Source organism: Daucus carota, chromosome 2 (genome assembly GCF_001625215.2).
Source record: "Daucus carota subsp. sativus chromosome 2, DH1 v3.0, whole genome shotgun sequence".
NCBI classification, from domain to species: domain Eukaryota; kingdom Viridiplantae; phylum Streptophyta; class Magnoliopsida; order Apiales; family Apiaceae; genus Daucus; species Daucus carota.
This window is the reverse complement of record NC_030382.2, coordinates 53,931,194-53,951,560: the sequence shown is the minus strand read 5'-3', so window position 1 is coordinate 53,951,560 and position 20,367 is coordinate 53,931,194. Positions and strand designations below refer to the sequence as shown.

Here is a 20,367-nt window from a genome sequence, read left to right as displayed (position 1 = left end):
TCGTCAGCTTAGAGTTTTGACTATGACAAAAGAGTATACCTTCATCTACGATCGAACATTAAACTGCTCAGAAAGAATACCATCATTTTGACTCTGTTTTACATGATTTAAGGGTCTATTTTATGTAACTTTTCGCAAGGATTTCAAATATACAATTTGTTTTAAGTTTGTAATCAATAGAGAGTAAATAAAAAGTACCCGAGTGTACCATAGAGAGTAAATTAAAAGTACGAACGTACCATCGGTAGAAGTCAAAAATGCGATGGTACCATTGAAAAAAACCACTTCTACGAGGGTACCATCAAGAATTTCCCTAGATATAATTTAAATTTATATTTACTTGTATTTTAAGTCTTATTATCTTGATGTCTAAATGTACATATATCCTTACTATGATGATATTTATTAAAATGTAAATATAAAAAATATACACTATTTAAAATTTTATTCTATAATTAAATTATCATTCACCTAAAATTATTGAAAATTTGATAAAAACAAATAAGATTCTTGACGAATCAGAGTCTTTGTCGTATAGTTAAAAAATCATATATATGATTTTATTAAATCATATATATGATTTTATTAAATCACAATAATTAAATATTCTAAAAATCGGCCGATTAACCGAATAATCGATAACAGACGAATTTTCAATACGATTTGGTAAAATTCGATTAAATCGATGATTGATTGGTCAAAATTGGATTAATCAGTCAAAAATCAGGTAGAATATTAAAATTTACAAAATTTGTGGAGAAAATTTAAAATTTTAAAAATGATTAGATATATATTATTTATATGTATAATATTAAAATAATTTCAAATAATGATCATGTTATAATTAATGTATATAAATGCTTAGACATTAATGTAGAATAAATACATTGCTTAGACATTAATGTATAATAAATGTGTTAGTATTAAAAGTCAATAATAACTTTTATATATATTAAAATATGTGTATTAAGAGAAGGGTATATTAGTCATATCGAATTAATTTACAATGATTAGACATTAATGTCTAATAAATACATTAGTGTTAAAAGTCAATAATAACCTTTATATATATAAATATTGTATAATGAGCAAATGGTAAATTGGTCGTTTTGAATTAAATTAATGTATCTCATATTTTTTTTTGAGAAACGTATCTCATATTTTGTTGTTCATCTTTTTTAAATTGAGATTATTTGTAAATTTAATTTCAATTTAATATTTATTTGTATTTTAAGTTATATTATGTGTATATCTGTCCTTGCTTCCGGCTTTTTTTTTCTAAAATAGTCGCATATGTTTTTTTTTGACCTGTTTGTGTAAAAAGTCACAAGCACGCATAGGAACTTGAAATTCTAATTTTTTTTGTGGACTTCAATTTTTTTTCAAACACTTTAATCACTTATAAGTATTGACTCACTTCTCACAAATAGTCCACTTTTTTATTTTAAGAAGGAAGTCACTTTTCATAAGATTTACCCAAATACACTCTATATTGATGTATATATGTACACATATCCTCACTATTATGATATTTATTAAAATATAAATACAAAAAATATAGTACACTATATAAAATTATATAATTAAATTACCACTCACCTAAAATTATTGAAAATTTAATACGAAAAATGAGATTCTTGCCGAATTAGAGTTTTGTCATATAGTTATATATATTATTTATAGTTATTCTAATACATATGTATATAATTTTATTAAATAATAACAATTAAACATTCTAAAAATTGGCCGAGTTAACCTATTAATCAATAGTCGGACGGATTTTGATCCGATTTGGTAAAATCTGTTTAATCGATGTCTAATTGGTCAGAAATTTGAATAATGGGTCGAAAATCATGCAAAATATAGAAATTTACAAAATTTGTGAAGAGAAATTAAAATTTTAAAAATGATTATATATATTATTTTTACATATATAATATTAAATTAATCAAATAATGACCATGTTAATCATTTCGATTAATCGTCGATATTTTTATTCTCGTTTTTTATAATACTGGATATTTATTTATTTATTAAATCATAACTATAAATGTTATATACTTATATGTATTAGAGTTTTAATTATAAAGTAATTAATGCATATTAATGAAGAGACATTAATGTCTAATAAATAGGTTGGTATTAAAAGTAAATATTAATAGTGAGTAAGGGTAGTCTAGTCTTTTTGAATTAAATTATGTATAATGAGCAAGGGTACTTTAGTCATTTCGATTTAAATTACTCATAGTTGGTCTATTAGATATATAATAGATTCGTATATAAATTTTTTTATTACTATCATTTTCACAGGGAAGCAGAACTATTATAAATCGCTGGAAAATATATACCGCAGCAGATACAGTCGCAAAATACCTAAAATGACCCACATCTAAATCAATTTAAGCGCCAAATTCTCTTTCACGAGTTCTTGTTGCAAAACTCGAGATCACTTGAAGGTACTCTCTCCTCTCTCTCTCTCTCTCTCCCTCTCTCCCTCTGTATCTCTCTTATCTCTCTGGAGTCTCTCGCGCGTCCTCTCTCTATTTCTATAGCGCATCCTTTTCACTTTCCTATGTTATGATCTTCGTTAATACCTGTTTATTTAACTGTGACTCGCTAGTAAATCTGTAATCATATATCATATTATATCCTCTAATCTCTTCGATTCTCCATTTTAGTTCTTTAATTAAGCTCTATCCTTGACGTTTTTGATTAGCGCTCACAGGGATGTAGTAATCATTGTGTGTCATATTATGACCAGTCTCAGATTTTCCCCTAATTTTACGTGAATTGAATCTGTTCTGTTATTTACTCAATTTTCGTTCCTCTGTATCTTCCAAATTGAGGTAGAATTTTAGGAATATCTGGAACCTTTTTGCATCCACTTGATTTGCAATTTTAGTACTCCTAGTTCAGATTAATACACATTGTTCAAAAATTAGAGAACATTTACGAAACTTCGTTGATGTAAGCTTCATTGAATATAGGCATGTATTTTCTATAAATTGCCATAAAATGCAATTCCTTTATTAAAACATTGATATGTTGTCATAAGTTTTGCGGAAATAAGAGAAAAGTGAATTACAGTTGAAACTGTAACGGATCTCTTTGTTGTGGCATTATTAATCTATTTTGTATTGAGAGGCTTATAACTAGGTACCTTACCTTGCGGAATTGTTGCAGCTAAAGCCTGAAGGATATATGTGTCTGTGCGTGTTTATCTTAATTTGGAAATATTTCCTATCGAAATTATTGTGCACTGGTTGTATGTGGATCCAGTTATCTTTGCAATCTTGGCAAATGATTTTTGAATCTATTTATCAGCTGAGGCTTCACTATAATTTATCCTGGCATGTAAGTGAACTTACTTTTCATGTCTCGATTTCTATCTTAATCTTCTGAAAAAGAAAAGACTTGTGTAGTTGTGTATACACGCTGAGTAGTAGCTGCTATTTGATTCTAGGTCAGTAGTGTCTGTATATGTGGCCATCCGGCTATTAACTTGTAAATCTCTATCATTGACATGCAGTTTTACAACATATAGTTAGCACTTAAAAAAAAATCTGGATTCTTTAATAGTGAATAAGGAACTGTGCTCTTTTAGATGGCAGAAAAGCAGAAAGATTCCTCCTCATCCGGCAATGGAGAAAACATCACTTTTAGGTAATTATCAAAAAGCTTTAGTGGGTTTTGTTATTGTCCCATTTTAAGATAGGGTTAAATATCAATCAGGTGACTCATTGCAGTCCGATGACTCAAATTGGTCACTGACTGAAAAAGTGACTCAAATGAGTTGCTCATTTAAAAATCTGTATCAAAACTATCATTTTATCGTTAGTCGAAATTCTGAAAGTATTATATATTAAATTTCGCACATTTTTTATGAATGATATTACATCCAAATGAAAGGTTCCGAGTTCCACTATTTTAACTAATATTGTTAGATTTTTAAAATTTTAACAATTATTTATTTTTATTTAAATCAAATAAAACAATCAAAAAATTAAAGATAAATAGTTGATAAAATTTTAAAAATCCAACAAAATTAGCTAAAATAGCAGAACTCGAAACCATTCATTTGGATGCAATACCATTCATAAAAAATGTGCGAAACTCAATATATAGTACTTTCAGAATTTCGACTAACGATAGAGTGATATTTCTGATAAATTTTTTTAAATGAGTAGCTCATTTGAGTCACTTTTTCAATCAGTGACCAACTTGAGTCATCGGGCTGTAATGAGTCCCCTGATTGATATTTAACCCTTTTAAGATATTTGAAATGTGGAATCAGATATTTCCATTCAACATAAAATTCTTTTAGCTACTAAAATACTTTGTCCACATGAACACACCTGAACCATCTCCATGTATGAATAAGTATCTCTATCCAGAAGTTGCTTATCAAAGCACTAGCATGAAAAATACATACATCTCCAACAGTGAAGCTAATGAAGTAAAATTATTGGTCAGTGCTTTGTACTTCAGCAGATATGGGTATTGGAAAGGATTTCCTTACTTCGTGGAAATCAATGTCGGTGACAGAAGATGATCCAATGGATTTTGCTCTTTCAAAAGTCACTAAAGGCAATAAAAATGCTTTTGGATTTGACAATTTGTAAGCACTTTCTAACTCTTAAGTAGAAGTTCCAAATTTACAGTAGAGTTATTTTTCGTAGTCAAATATATTATTTAGAGGGAAGAAGAGTAAAGTGTCTTGGTTGGTTTGATTATTTCTAGCATGTCTGCTGCCTAAAACTTAATTGACAAATTTGCTATCCTTGCTATTTTTTAATATTATGCTCTTCTGTGTATGAATTCTAGCTCTTTCCTGGTAATTCATTTACAATTTTTATAGTGATATGTTTAGGGAAGTGAGAGGAATCTGTGGCTTTATCACTCTCTAACAGTATTTCTAAAGAAACCTTTAATTTTCCAGGGATGTGGATTTTAATCTTGACAATGATTTTGGGAAAATATCATCATTCAGCATAGATATTCCGGACCTTGATGTCTCTTCTCCAGTGAAAAAGTCTGCAAAACCTACTGAGAAGTCTAAAGAAGTATCCATGGATGAAAAGATTCAGGGAAAATCGAATCGATCGACCTTCCAGTTTGATTTTGATGAGTATGTGCTCCATGAAAAGTGTTAATATTCTATCTGTAATGAGTCTTCAATGATGCTATTCTCAGCCAGGTTTGGGTTTTCTCCTCTGTACCTAGGTTTGATGATTCAAGTTTTGGGCCAAGCTTGATGAAGAAAGCCAAGAAAACTAATGCAAACCGAGATGCCAAACTTTCTTTAAGCCCAAGTGGGAGTCTAGGCCTTAACGAAACTATTGCAGCATCTGAGGGCGAGACCACCCCAAAGCTTAATAGCCAATGTTGTGCAGAACCTGATTCCCAGAGTAAAGAAAAGTTGCAAACACGTTTGGTAGAGGTGCATACCCCTTCAAACTCAGAATTCTCTAAGGTTCAAGCTACTAATGTGGGGGCAACAACTTCACCACAGAAAAAAAAATTCAACAGCACACAAGAAACATTCCAAGAGAATCGCCCAAAAGAAAGAATTGGTTGTATAGAACTATATGCTAAGGATAAGTGTCGGAATTCACCTGTTCAGTTTGTATCTGAGAATTCTTCAACTTACCAGACTGGTAGTAGTTCACAAGACGAATTTGGTTGTTTGGCTGGGAAGGAAAGGACAAACTCTGGCAGAGAGCAAAGTCTGTGTCATGACAAAACTGATATTGGCATCGATTGTGGGGATTCTCAGATAGGTAAATTGGCAGTAGATTTGGCAGGCTCACAGAGCAACGACGGTGTAAATACCCAGTTTTCAGGTAATAATTCTGTCCGAGTAGAAGACAAATATAATGGTGAACCAGGTCAAGATGATTCACAGTATGAACAAACTTCCACAAGTGCATCAAAGCAAGTGCTCCTCGAAAAAGAGGCTGATGTGGACACCATGGATATGACTTTGGAGCTTGTTACACGATCAAACAGGTTAGATAACCAGATGCCTTGCACAATGGAGCAATTATGCAAGAGTATTGACCGTTTTAGTTGGTTGACCAAGAATGTAAACTACTTTGATCCCAAGACACAATATTTCTTTAAGCAGAGAATGGACTCTTTGATCTGTGTCGGTAACTGTTTTGTGGAAATTATAAGCCAGGCTGATATGTCCTGAAATTGTGACTATTGTTTCGGACACTTAAAGATAAAAACCTGACGTCCCATTTTTTCTTTTGTGGTGGTTGTCAATTTTGTTCATATAATAGATTAATGCCTTGAAACTATATGGGCCTGTTGATGCAGTGAAACCACGGGAGGTGGTAGGGAAATGTTAGAAGCCAAAAGTGCAACAGAAATTTTCAGGTCAAAGTATTTCAGGGAATTAGATGAAGCAAAGTCACAACTGCAGCACTCAACATTATGTGGGACAAAAATTGCAACCTTTGATAGAAAAGGGACCGAGACAGTGCAACTAAGTTGTGCAAATAAAGGGTGAGATATACTGCAGAGCCTGAGGTTAAACAAATTAACAATTGTCAAAATGGCGCGTGCGCACACACACACACACACTATTGTTTAGGCACAAAAGTTGCCCATCATAGATTTATAGTGGGGTGATTGCAAAATGCTCTTCTGTTAGGCACAGTTGACGATTATAATTGTAAACTTAAAATTTCTATGCATATAATTTTTTTTTATTCTCTACGCAGTGCAACCATGGGTGATAAAGCAATGCCAGATAAAGCAAGTTTACACAACATCAGCTCAGAATGTTTCGATGGTTTACATGACACGCAATCTCATCTGCAGCAGGACTCATCATCCCAGGTTAAGGTCGGAGCTGATGGTAGCAAAAGGATCACTACTTCGCAACCATGTACTGCAGATGAAAGGTAAGCAATGCTATCTATGGGAAGTAAAAAAACTGGTTATAAGTGATATGAACAACTAGTATAAATTTTACCAGGAAACGTGACGATAAAAATGTACAAAGTGAGAGCAAATTTTTTGCTCTTCCAAAACCAATGTCACTTTGTACAGAGCAAACTAAAGGTGACTCAATGTACGTAAGAAGTCAGAATAGTATTAGGTCAGGCTTTACACTGTGTCTTTTACATTACATTACAGCCAGTTTACTCCTTACTGGATAAATAACGAGTACTGTGTAAAGGTGCTCTTAAATGGTTTGGACGCCATTTACACAGGGGAAGGCCCAATTCTTATGACACAAAGAGATTTTTGACTAGTACATCAAGGCTTCTTGATATGGATGTAGCCAAAGGTGGACTTGTTTTGAAGGGAAGTGAAAACAGCGTAAAGGACCTCAATACTTTCAGGTGATGTATCTATTCCTGGCTCTATCTCTTTAATTACAGTTAAATTAGTTGATTATTTATTAAAGCCATCCAATAATTAAACTGGAAGAATTTCCAGTGGAAGGTGAGGCATACTGTTGATGTAAAAGCAGAATAAGCAGTTATGGTTGACAAAGCAACCAATAATTTTTTTTAACAGGGAACCTCATGGCAAAGGTACAGAAAGTAGGGGAAAGTCAGATTGTCCTTTAAAAGCAGTTCCAAGAGAGCAAATTGAAGATGACTCGGTTCATACAAGAACTGAAGGGAGTTTTAAAGGGCTGACTAATAACAGGTTAGGATTTGTACACTGTATTTTGCACAATCCAGTCCAATCCTTTTCCTCTGACTGCTCAACCAAATTATTGCATTAGAAAAAAAATACTTGTATTATGAATAACTTTTCAAACTGGTTTTCATGGTATTAACCACAGTGGAGAATGCTATTCTGATAACACTGACAGAACTTTAACTGGTACATCAATGCTACATGTTAAGGATGGAAGTAAAAACAATATGAAATACTTTAGTACCCTCAGGTAAGTTATCTACTTCAGTACCCAGAGGTAAATTATCTATACATGCTTTTCTCTCTTTCATGTTCTTTTGACGGTTAGTTATCATCAACTTATCTATTCGCCATTCAAAACTAAAATTGGAGAAAGTCCCACATGGCCATCTCACCTGGTCGTCTGTATAGCTTTGTGGGAACTTTTTCCCACCTGACCTAAGTATAAATTTTGGGGGAGACTCTTTTTGTGGATTTAAGGATCTGTTATAGAAATCAGTACTCTATATAATTGTTTCAGGCATGAAATCTACCCAGAATAAGATCAACTCTTCTGATAACTAAAAGTCTCACCTCAAAGATAATATTAGGTCATCAACTCTTTTTAACCTAAATAATATGAGGCGATTTGAAAATTTTGTAAATTGTGGTTACAGGTGAATATATGTAGTTGGTCTTTGTATTGACAAATTTTACTAAAACAGGAAGAGTCAAACAATTCATCCTCCATCAAAATCAACACTGCAGAAGAATACTAAACTGGTGACCAACTTAAGACAAGGTGCGGATTTGAAAGAAAACGCAGAGCCCAGAATGGCGCATCATGCAGAAATAAGGGAACAAGCAACGTTAAGCCCAACTCTAAAGAGGAAAAATATTGAGGTACCTGCATTACATCTGTCCCCATCCTCCAGATTCCCAATCAAATGTAAAAACTGAGAAAAATCTGAACGAAGACAAAATCTGGCAAAAAGTCCTTCGGCAAGACAGCAGCAAAAAAGAATGCTGTTAAATAAATACTGAACAGGGGCTAGTGAAATATTAAATTTTCAGTTTCTAATTAATAAATGACTCTGATCAAGGTTGTAAAAAGCGGGAATCGGAACTAATCGGTGGAGGCACCGATTAGCGAGTAATCATAAAATCGGTGATTAACCGGAACAATTAACTGGATCATTAATCGGAATTAGTTTAATGTTATTTATAATATAATAAATATATATGTGTATATATTTATTTTTAAAATTTAAAATTTTCCCCAAAATTTTAACAAATTTTAACATTCTGGCCGATTTTTGACCTATTAATCTGATTTTTGACCAATCAATCACCGATTAAGTACCGATTTGACCAATTTTTGGCTGATTTTTATATCAACCAATTGTTGACCCAATTTTTGCAAATCGTTTCGTAATCCATCCGATTACCGATTAATTAGTTAATCGGCCGATGTTTAGAACACTGACTCTGATACTCAGATTTATCCTAACATGCAGGAGTCCGGCACAAATCTGATTATGTTAAAGCCACCAAAACGTCTATTTCTATCACCTGGAGGAAGCAGGATCCAGTACATTATCATTTGTTTTTTTCATTTAGACAACTTACATTTTTGGATCTTTCTGCTCTATTTTAATTTAACTTCTCTATGCAGGAATTTCAGAGAGTTGTCGGAAAAATTGGTTGATAAGGAGAACTTGCCTGATAATTACACAGGGAAGGTTCTTAATAACTTTAAGAGTTCATGTAAACATTTTACTCAGAAAGTAGACATGAAAGAAGAAGACACTCCTTTACAGATAGACAGTGACACTAATGTCGAGAATGCTGATGCATGTGCAAAGGAGCTTGAGAATGTAAGCAAAAATTATCTTTACCCTTTCAATTGGCACTTCCTGTTCCTTTAATTTGTATAATATTTCACCAAGTTGCACGAAGGCAGAACTGTTTATAATAATTGCACTGATAGATATTTCCGAAAACAATGAATAATGCTTACAGCCTCATACTAACAGGACAAGTCGCCCTCTAAAAATGCCAGACAAATGTTGCTAGTATAGGTTGCAAAGATTTGGTAGGAGTTCTATATAATATATAGTATTAATTATGAAATTATATACTTATATAATCCAATTCATGCTCACATAGCAGTGCAGTATAGGCCAGAGGGAAGAAATTAGGCTTCTTATAACTCTTTTGAAGTTAGTATTGATTTCAAATACAATTTTTATAGATTTTGTTTTAAGCTAAGAAAACCTTGGACACTGTACAGGTTTAGCTTTGACTGCTTACATTAATTTAAAACTCGACATAAGGTTGGTTTATTTCAAAAATTATTTATGAAAATTCCATAATAGATAAAATTATTATTGTTATTATTATTATTATTATTATTATTATTATTATTATTATTATTAGTAGTAGTAGTAGTAGTAGCATTTTTGTTATTTTTATTTTTATTAAATATTTTTTTGTAGTTGGTCGATATGCTGAAAAAGAAACATGAGGAAGCAAAGGAAATTCTTGTGAGGGCTGTTGTGAACAACAATAAACTGCTGATGCTGAACCACTCTATCTACGAGGAAAAGATATCCTATATGATTTCACCCATTGTGATCATTATTTCTGTTCATTTCCTTACTGAATTTGTCACAAAATTATATCTGTATATCCTTTACTCATATATACTTTCACATGATCGAGAAATTTGGTGCCTTGTGGTTGTCCAAGTAAGCGTTACATTTAGAAGGTATCAGCTTCTTCGCTTACCCTCTTAATCAAATCATACATGCACATAAAACAATAGAATGTGAAACTGTTTTGTGTTTGCTTATTTGCATTTCATTACGAATTCTTGATTTCTTTCCAACACCTCTTATTAATGATATGATGTTATTTGTTCGTTTTAGATTATCTATCTCTTACATTTTCTGCCTTCATATTCAAACACTTGTCAACATGGCAGGCAAGAAAGTTGAGATGCCCATCCCCTTAAATTCTAGCACTTGTCGCCAACTTCTGCTAATTCGTCGGTCCTGGTTTATAGGTAAGCGCAGGGATGAGTAGTGCGTTCTGGTCAATATTTGCACAGCTATGCCCATCCGTGCTTGAATGTCTGTTTTGTGCAAGTATAGCTAAAAATATATCAGTGTGCTTTGTTATGTAAATTGCTGGAATAGATTGATTGTTAAACTGCTATAGTTCTTTTTTCATTCCCGTATATATATATAAAATGGACCTCGCCGATTCGAGTAATTAAAACAGGTCATGTACTCATGTGTATTTCGGCAAGAACCTGTATTGCTCCAGATATAAAATTCTGGGATGTTCTCCAAGACTCCTACACTTACTTATGGCCCATTTTCAAAAAAGCAACTGCTATCGCCTAATTTATCATGCACAATTGACACCGGAAGCAATGGAAACAAGTAGATCAGGGTTTAATACTCGCCACTCTAAGGAATCCACCCTAGAGATAAGAGCAAACTCGCCACCCAAAGGAACCCAACCCCAGGGATAAGAGTATAAAGATCAATATTCTTTTAACAAAAGAAATATTTAATTTTTGTATTTTCAATTTCAGCTTCACCATCAGTATATGTAGCTTCTGTGTCCGACTGATCGAACAGGGATTTTTTTGGAGCAGACCCAACAACATCAAATTTAAGGTAACCTGCAAATTCATGGTGTTCGGAAGTATTCGACTTCTGTATTCGAAGGAATTCACCTTCTAATTCCGTCACATAATTTTTAACCAACCCAATATCTCTCTGGTTCAGATCAGCGTCAATCTCCTCCCAAGATTTACCACTACGTGCCAATTCAAGTTTCATGATCCGGTTATCCTTTTCTACCTGATCATCAATAGCTCGTTGCCAGAGATGCTTAGAGCTGATCCGACATTCTTGAAGCTGCCGCTGTAGCTCTGCATTGCTAGCCTCAAGCAAAGAAATCTTCTGCTTTAAAATCAGAAGTTCCTCGAACGGCCTACCAGATTCTCCATGAATGTAAAGCAACTCAGCCTGCAATTGCTCAATTTGGTTCCGCATTCTTTGCATCTGTGCTGCAACTGGATCGCGGTTGACAATTGCTTTGTTTTGGATGTTACGAGCTCGATTTGCATACTTTAAATTATTCAATGTCTCCTCTGCATTTGTATGTGCAGGGCTTACACAAGCTATCATGACTGTTTTGTTGTTTCCTCCAAGAGAGTCCTCATTGCCTTTGCGAAACCATGATAGCTTATAAGGACGTGGATGCTTCTCCGTCTTCAAATTTAATTTTTGAACCATGTCGTTGGACACCACATTCTCACAGCTTCCTCCATCTATGATGACATTGCACACCTTTCCTTGTGAAGTGCATTTTGTATGGAATATGTTACTACGAAGCCAAGAATCTTCTTGAGCTTGCATACTATTCAAACTCCTTCGAATTACCAAAGATTCTCCCTGATCTTCATAATTACCAAAGATTACTTATGAAGATCAGGGAGGAAACAGCAAAACAGTCATGATAGCTTGTGTAAGCCCTGCAGATACAAATGCAGAGGAGACATTGAATAATTTAAAGTATGCAAATCGAGCTCGTAACATCCAAAACAAAGCAATTGTCAACCGCGATCCAGTTGCAGCACAGATGCAAAGAATGCGGAACCAAATTGAGCAATTGCAGGCTGAGTTGCTTTACATTCATGGAGAATCTGGTAGGCCGTTCGAGGAACTTCTGATTTTAAAGCAGAAGATTTCTTTGCTTGAGGCTAGCAATGCAGAGCTACAGCGGCAGCTTCAAGAATGTCGGATCAGCTCTAAGCATCTCTGGCAACGAGCTATTGATGATCAGGTAGAAAAGGATAACCGGATCATGAAACTTGAATTGGCACGTAGTGGTAAATCTTGGGAGGAGATTGACGCTGATCTGAACCAGAGAGATATTGGGTTGGTTAAAAATTATGTGACGGAATTAGAAGGTGAATTCCTTCGAATACAGAAGTCGAATACTTCCGAACACCATGAATTTGCAGGTTACCTTAAATTTGATGTTGTTGGGTCTGCTCCAAAAAAATCCCTGTTCGATCAGTCGGACACAGAAGCTACATATACTGATGGTGAAGCTGAAATTGAAAATACAAAAATTAAATATTTCTTTTGTTAAAAAAATATTGATCTTTATACTCTTATCCCTGGGGTTGGGTTCCTTTGGGTGGCGAGTTTGCTGTTATCTCTAGGGTGGATTCCTTAGAGTGGCGAGTATTAAACCCTGATCTACTTGTTTCCATTGCTTCCGGTGTCAATTTCCTTCCCCTTTACAAGGTTTAGGAATGTTGTTCATTTTTGAAGGGCCCAAAATAACCTTAACACCATCTTTAACAAAAGTATAGGTATTTTTATAACCATCATGGTGAGTCCTTCTATCATACTGCCAAGGTCTACCAAGAAGTAAATGACATGCATCCATAGGAACAACATCACATAATACTTCATCTTTATACTTACTACCAATAGAGAATTGCACCAAACATTGTTTATCAACTTTTACCTCATTGCCTTACAAAGCAGCCTATAGAATGAGTCCACAACAACATGAAGAATTACAGAGGCAAGTTGATGATCTCTTGAATAAAGGAATGGTTAAAGAAAGTAAGAGTCCTTGTGCAGTCCCTGCACTCCTTGTACCCAAGAAAGACGGTTCATGGCGGATGTGTGTTGATAGTAGAGCAGTCAATAAAATTACTATCAAATACCGTTTTCCTATTCCGCGTTTTAATGACCTGATTGACCAACTTTCAGGCTCTAAAGTGCACAGCAAAATCGATCTACGCAGCGGTTATCACCAAATTCGTATAAGGCCTGGAGATGAATGGAAGACGGCTTTCAAGACAAGAGATGGGTTGTATGAATGGATGGTTATGCCTTTTGGAATGTCTAATGCTCCTTCAACATTCATGAGACTCATGAATGACATATTTAAACCATTCATCGGAAAATTTGTGGTAGTTTATTTTGACGACATTCTGATCTATAGTCGTGATGAAAAACAACATTTGGAACATCTCCGTGCCATTTTTCAGGTGCTAAGAGAGCAAAAATTATATGCAAATCTGAAGAAGTGCCACTTCCTTGCAGAAAGCCTTGTGTTCCTTGGATTCGTCGTCTCAGCTGATGGATTAAAGATGGATAACAATAAAGTTGAAGCAATAACTTGCTGGCCTACACCAGCCTCTCTTCATGACATCCGGAGCTTTCATGGCCTAGCATCTTTTTATCGGCGATTCATAAGGAATTTCAGCTCTATTATTGCACCTATCACTGAATGTTTGAAAGGTGGGAGCTTTCATTGGACAGAAGAAGCACAAAAGAGCTTTGAACTCCTAAAGAAAAAGGTATCTGAAGCTCCTATTCTCGCACTACCAGATTTTAATAAAGTATTTGAAGTTGATTGTGATGCCTCAAATGTGGGAATTGGTGCTGTTCTTAGCCAAGAAGGACAACCTATTGCCTACTTCAGTGAAAAATTGAACGATGGTCGTAAAAATTATTCAACTTATGATAAAGAGTTCTATGCTATTGTTCGAGCATTGGACCATTGGCAACATTATCTTTTACATAAGGAGTTCATTCTCTTCTCTGATCATGAGGCGCTGAAGTATATCAACTCTCAGCAGAAGTTAAGTGCTCGACATGCCAAATGGGTGGAATTTCTTCAATCATTTACCTTTTCTATCAAGCATAAATCTGGTGCTCTGAACAAAGTAGCTGATGCTTTAAGTCGAAGAAGATCATTGATGTCCACTATGCAAGTAAAGGTGCTGGGATTTGATATTCTAAAGGAGCTGTACAAAGATGATCCTTGTTTTGGTCAGATTTGGGAACATTCTTCCAATAGGCCAATTCGTGACTTTGTTATTCAAGATGGTTTTCTTTTCAAAAATAATCGTCTTTGCATTCCCGCTTGTTCTTTGAGGAAAGCTATAATCTTTGAAGCTCATGAAGGAGGACTTGCTGGGCATTTTGGCAGAGACAAAACCCTTGCTCTTGTCCAAGAAAATTTTTATTGGCCAAGGATGGAACGTGATGTAAAACGCCATGTAGAAGGATGTCGAGTTTGCCGCATTGCAAAGAGTCGTTCACAAAATACAGGATTATACACCCCACTTCCGGTTCCTCTTGCACCTTGGGAAGATGTGAGTTTAGATTTTGTGGTTGGGTTACCAAGAACTCAACGAAGCAAAGATTCTATAATGGTAGTAGTTGATCGATTTTCAAAAATGGCTCACTTTGTGCCATGTTCTAAAACATTAGATGCTTCTCATGTGGCTGACTTATATTTCAGAGAGATTGTGAAACTCCATGGTGTTCCAAAGACAATAACTTCAGATCGTGACACAAAGTTTACGGGTCACTTTTGGCGTACATTATGGAAGAAGCTGGGGACTCATCTGCAATTTAGTTCGTCCCATCATCCACAAACGGATGGACAAACTGAAGTTGTTAATAGGAGTCTCGGAAATCTATTGAGGAGTTTAGTTGGTAACAATCCACGCCAATGGGATCTGACGTTAGCCCAATCCGAGTTTGCATACAATCGGTCGATAAGCCAGACAACGGGAAAAAGTCCTTTTGAGGTTGTTTATGGTCAGAATCCTTCTAGTCCATTGGACCTAGCTCCGCTACCAGCTACTAGTCATTTCAGTGGAGATGCAGCTGATAGAGCTGATCACATCAAGAAGCTACATGAGCATGTCAGATTAAAAATAGCGAAGCAAAATGAGAAGTATAAGAAGCAAGCAGACAAGTACAGAAAACCAGCTGTCTTCAAAGAGGGTGATCTGGTATGGATTCATCTGCGTAAAGAACGCTTCCCTAGAGGAAGATCCGGAAAGTTAAGTCCTAGAGCTGATGGCCCATTTAAAGTACTTCAAAGAATTGGTGAAAATGCTTACAAGATTGAACTGCCTGGTAACTATGGTGTGTCTGCTACATTTAATGTGTCCGATCTCTCACCTTACATAGATAATGACGGCAATAAAGACTCGAGGACGAGTCCTTTTCAACCCGGGGAGAATGACGCAGAAAATTCAGAATTCTGAGGATATTTTGAGTCAACTTCGAAGAATAAACTGATTTTATCTAGGACGTTCTGGGTGCAGTGTGATATATCATTGGAAAGGTATTGGAGTCTAGTTTTCAACAAATTTTACGGATCAAAGAAATACATTTTCTACAAGAAGTTATCTCATTTTTAGTCAGAGGTGGTCAAGCTGTCCAGCAGGGTACATTCTGAGTTAAAGTATTTGCATTGAGATTATTTTCTGGTATTCATATCATTTACTAGGCTAGTTCATGTATTAGCAAGTCCCTAGGAATGACATCAGTTATATCTTTTAGTAGTCCAAGTCAAAGAATATCAAAAGATTAGCATTAATCTCATGTTCATTGCACCTACCTATGGCAGAAGGGATGTTTCTGGCCAAGTCTATATAAAGACTATCACAACTATGTACCTATAAGCTGAAATTGAAAATACAAAAATTAAATATTTCTTTTGTTAAAAGAATATTGATCTTTATACTCTTATCCCTGGGGTTGGGTTCCTTTGGGTGGCGAGTTTGCTCTTATCTATAGGGTGGATTCCCTAGAGTGGCGAGTATTAAACCCTGATCTACTTGTTTCCATTGCTTCCGGTGTCAACAATTGAAGAAAAATAGCTGGCATGTGTAGAAAAATATTACTTATAAAAGTTCTGTGAAGAACTTGGTATATTTATTATAACACTGTTGAATTTTTTTAAAAGTAATATAATTAAATTTTTTTAACTAATTTTTTTTATTAAGAATAAATAATGTATATCCTATTTTATATAATATTATAATAACAAAGATAAAACTATTTTTTTATAATTAATTTATATTATAATTTCTGGCAAAAAAAGTTACATTATAATATTATAAAATTAATCAATAAATGAAAGGAATCATTTAAACAATAAAATGAAAGGAATCATTTAAATTTGTAAATATATACAAATATTATATGTTTAACATTAATATTTTATATAATATAAATATAGATTTATATCATACTCCCTCTGTTTTAAAATATAAGTCGCTTAACTTTTTTACGCACGTTTTTAACTATTTTGACCGCTTAACTTAAATTATTATTTTAATTAATTTTTACTAAATTATAATTAATATTATATATTGTATTATAAAATGAAATGACTTTGAAGTACGTATCAAATGACCTATATTTCAAACAGGGCACTGTACAAAAACGGTCGGGACTAAACCCAAACTCCTATTCCTGAATACTCCATACTAAAAAAAACTCATTTCCCTAACCTGAATGAGACTAGGATCTGACAGGGGAGAATGTCCATCCCAAGTTCCCAACAAGCCCAAAAACCACAAATTCACCCAGCTCTGCTGTCGATGAATTCACCTTCAATAATGCAGACTACAATTATAAATGAAACCTTCCAATAAAATAATAATAGAGACTCATTTACTGCAGAAACGCAATCTGTTCTGCTTTAAACTGATCGCAGCCCAACATGGTGGGATCAATAGTGGATGGAAACCGGATTGATGGGAATTTGAAAACCTTAACTCTGGCTTTGTTATTGTCGTGTCGTTATGTGTCGAGTTTCGAGATCGTGTCCGGTATTGACCCTGGATTTAAATCACGAGTGATATACATATGTGCATACTAGTTGGCTAGTTGCCCTTGTTGATATGCCTGGCTTATCTTATCCATTCTAAGGTAACGTTCACTTCAAATTTGGATAACTGCTGAATTGGCAACTAGCAGCCTAACCAATACCTTTTCATCTTTGCATCAGCGAGGCTACATAAATTATTCCTAGTCGACTTATCGCTTCTCTTATAATTACCTATGTGACAAGACCTCGCTTCTTACTTAAGATTAAATAATGTCGTCCTTGTCCGCAAGCGTCGATGTCTTATTGTCTTGCTTATGTGATAACTAAAAGTTAATTTATATCCCACGAGTCATTCCGTTTTTACAGCTCTGCTTCATGTTTTCCATGACAAAAGTTTTATGGACACATCATCCTCTTGAAATATTGGCTAATAAGATTGGCTAGCTTCTTACTTAGAAATGACGAGGTAAGTAAAACCGTGGGCTTATAGAAGATAAGACAAAATAATGGTGCCATTCGAATCACCTACACCGTTATCAACTAAGTTTTTTTATTAATAAAACCGAAACATCTTCATCAAGACATCAAGAACGCCTATATATATGATTTTCTGGCTCTAAATGGATGGTATCACAAATTCTTAAGATTATTGCCTAAAATAATTATTATTGATGAGGAGGTCTAGGTTGTTGATGCTGTTGTGCATTATATATCTGGTAATGCTTTCATCTGGAGATGATGGTAGATCTGTGAGGCCGATCAAGATTGCTCGAAAAGCATTAGAAGCACAATTTAGACAGAAGATGATGACAGATGAGAGAAAATATGAATGGCCTAGTCGAGTAAGTCCGGGAGGTCCGGATCCACACCATCACTACAAGAATGACTAGGCAGTAGCCTATATATTGTTGAGGCTTATGTTTTCTTAGTAGTGTTGATATAGAATAAAACTGCTGTTACATGTGCATTCAGTTAGCTACTGATGCCATTTGTAGAAGTGAGATCATATAATAAGAAATTCAACCATTTGTGGTGCGTAATAAAATACAAATGCAGTATAAATATACTTGCGTCATTTTATATGTGTAGTTATATAAAACCATAGTCACCGTGGAACCAGGAATTCCAGGGAAGGTGCATGTAAACTACATAACCAGTTGACAGCCTTTTCACCTTCTTTGCTTTATCAATGTTCGTGCTCCAACCAAATATACGTGAATCATGAGAATGAGAATGTGGACTGCAGAATGCATATATGCATGTCATAGCTGATGAGGTGTACTTTGTTTTTCGAATAGCTGGGTCTGATTAATATATTCTTCACATCTCGACTGTGGCCTATCCTGGCAAAAGTTGTAAACAGAACTGATGAGGATGAAACATGTATGATATATTACATGTAAGACTGAGAGCTGATTTTTCTTTCGTTACAGGGTGGCGCGACTCGCGAGACCATGCATGCATACAGTCACCTTTCAATAACGCTCTCTGCTGCAAACTGGACCACATATATACCACGTACTTTTCCTCGTGCATCATATAAAACAGGAATTCGGATTGTGACATACCAATATCACAACATATTATCAACAATATTGTTGATTTCTTATGCGAATAGAGGAGATACTTTGTCATCCAATTAAAAACTGATAATTTATTCGAGTTTTTTTCGATTGGATGCATGTATACTGCTCATACACGATACTAACATTCGATTGTGTCCATGCGCTAAAATAAACTGCACAAGTGACTAATATAGTTTGAGTTTTTGAATTATTCTTTTACAGATAGAAATTAAAGTACTCAGCTAGCTGGTTCGTTGGTTTTTTAATTTCTCAACAACACAGTTCAACTAGTAAATAAACATGTCACATGTTCACAGTACTGTTCGTGAACAATATATCTGAGTTTGTTTGAGAGAAAGATTTAGTGGTGAAGAACTAAACTAAGTTACAGATGTTTATCCATTTGTCTATATCTAAAACAGCTGGTGATTAGCTGAAGCACTAGACATATTCTGAGTGCAGTTGAAAGTAGGTTAACTGGAATCATGAAGCTAGACCAAACAGATAAGATAACAATGAACGCATTAATGTGTGTACGTGCGGCCGAGTATGCGTAGCTGAATACTTAAATACGTGTACACTCGAATGAAGTTGGTTCGTACATCTTTTTATACACTATTCTAATATATTCCAAAAGATTCATTCTTAAAGCTAAAGAATCATATGATAATTTTGTTTATCAACGCGTTTTGTGAAGCTGGCTCCTCGGATGTTGAAAAGCTTCATCCAATGCTTATTAGTGAAAGTGTATTTTGAGAAATCAGAACATTTTAATTCGAAAACAAAACATGGTGACGAAGCTTTTAGTTTTTTCTCTAAGTTTTTGTGAGGCCCGTACGTTTATGTTTTCTTTTTTACTCAAGATTGCTCATAACAGTTCAAAAATATTAGCAATTTTGATATAGACTTGTCATTGTAGATGAATTTATACTGTATCAAATATACTAGCTAGTCAAATCTCGCATATATAATAGATAACTGTATTACTCCCTCCGTCCCCCTCAATTGTTTACATTGGAGGGGGACACGGAGACCAAGACAATGTATGAAAAATGAGTAAAGTTAGATGAAAAGTGGGTAAAGGGGTGGGACCTATCAATATCAATATTTAATAATAGATTTGAGATAGTGGAGGAAAGTAGTGGGTGTAATAGTAGTTTTTATTGTTAAATATGAGATAGTGGGGGAAGATAGTGGGTGTAATGATGAGAAAAACTTACTATTTATGGTAATGTAAAAAAATGAGAGGGACATTCCAAAATAGTAACCGTAAACAAATGAGAGGGACAGAGGGAGTATCATTTTATCTTAGGTCTGGGTCCAAATCAATAATATCACGTACATTAGGCAACTATGCACTCATAAGCTCATTTCCGCTGGGATCAGTTCTGAACAGCCTACGATCAGGTATACCACTTAAAAATAACATTATAACAGTCTACCAAGTACTTTGTATTGGAGATGAGCATCTAAG

At 34.5% G+C, this 20,367-nt stretch overlaps 1 protein-coding gene across 13 annotated transcripts; it reads left to right on the top strand.

Moving 5' to 3' along the window:
* Positions 1-2,350: 2,350 nt before the first annotated feature.
* Positions 2,351-19,130, top strand: LOC108209991 (transposon Ty3-I Gag-Pol polyprotein). Of its 13 annotated transcripts, none has more exons than XM_064088236.1 (15): positions 2,351-2,456; positions 3,605-3,663; positions 4,492-4,618; positions 4,940-5,128; positions 5,224-6,009; positions 6,325-6,513; positions 6,732-6,914; positions 7,227-7,358; positions 7,537-7,671; positions 7,811-7,915; positions 8,370-8,547; positions 9,162-9,521; positions 10,143-10,253; positions 10,354-10,414; positions 10,631-10,916. In XM_064088236.1, exons 2-14 carry the CDS (start codon positions 3,642-3,644, stop codon positions 10,396-10,398), a joined length of 2,562 nt encoding a protein of 853 aa, XP_063944306.1. In that variant the 5' UTR covers positions 2,351-2,456; positions 3,605-3,641; the 3' UTR covers positions 10,399-10,414; positions 10,631-10,916. The 13 variants fall into 13 exon arrangements, 11 of the variants coding, with proteins under 11 accessions (XP_063944306.1, XP_063944303.1, XP_063944304.1 ...); XM_064088233.1 differs by having other exon boundaries at positions 4,474-4,618; XR_010289233.1 differs by lacking the exon at positions 2,351-2,456 and adding an exon at positions 18,762-19,130 and having other exon boundaries at positions 2,486-3,663; positions 4,474-4,618; positions 10,631-10,711.
* Positions 19,131-20,367: the final 1,237 nt, after the last annotated feature.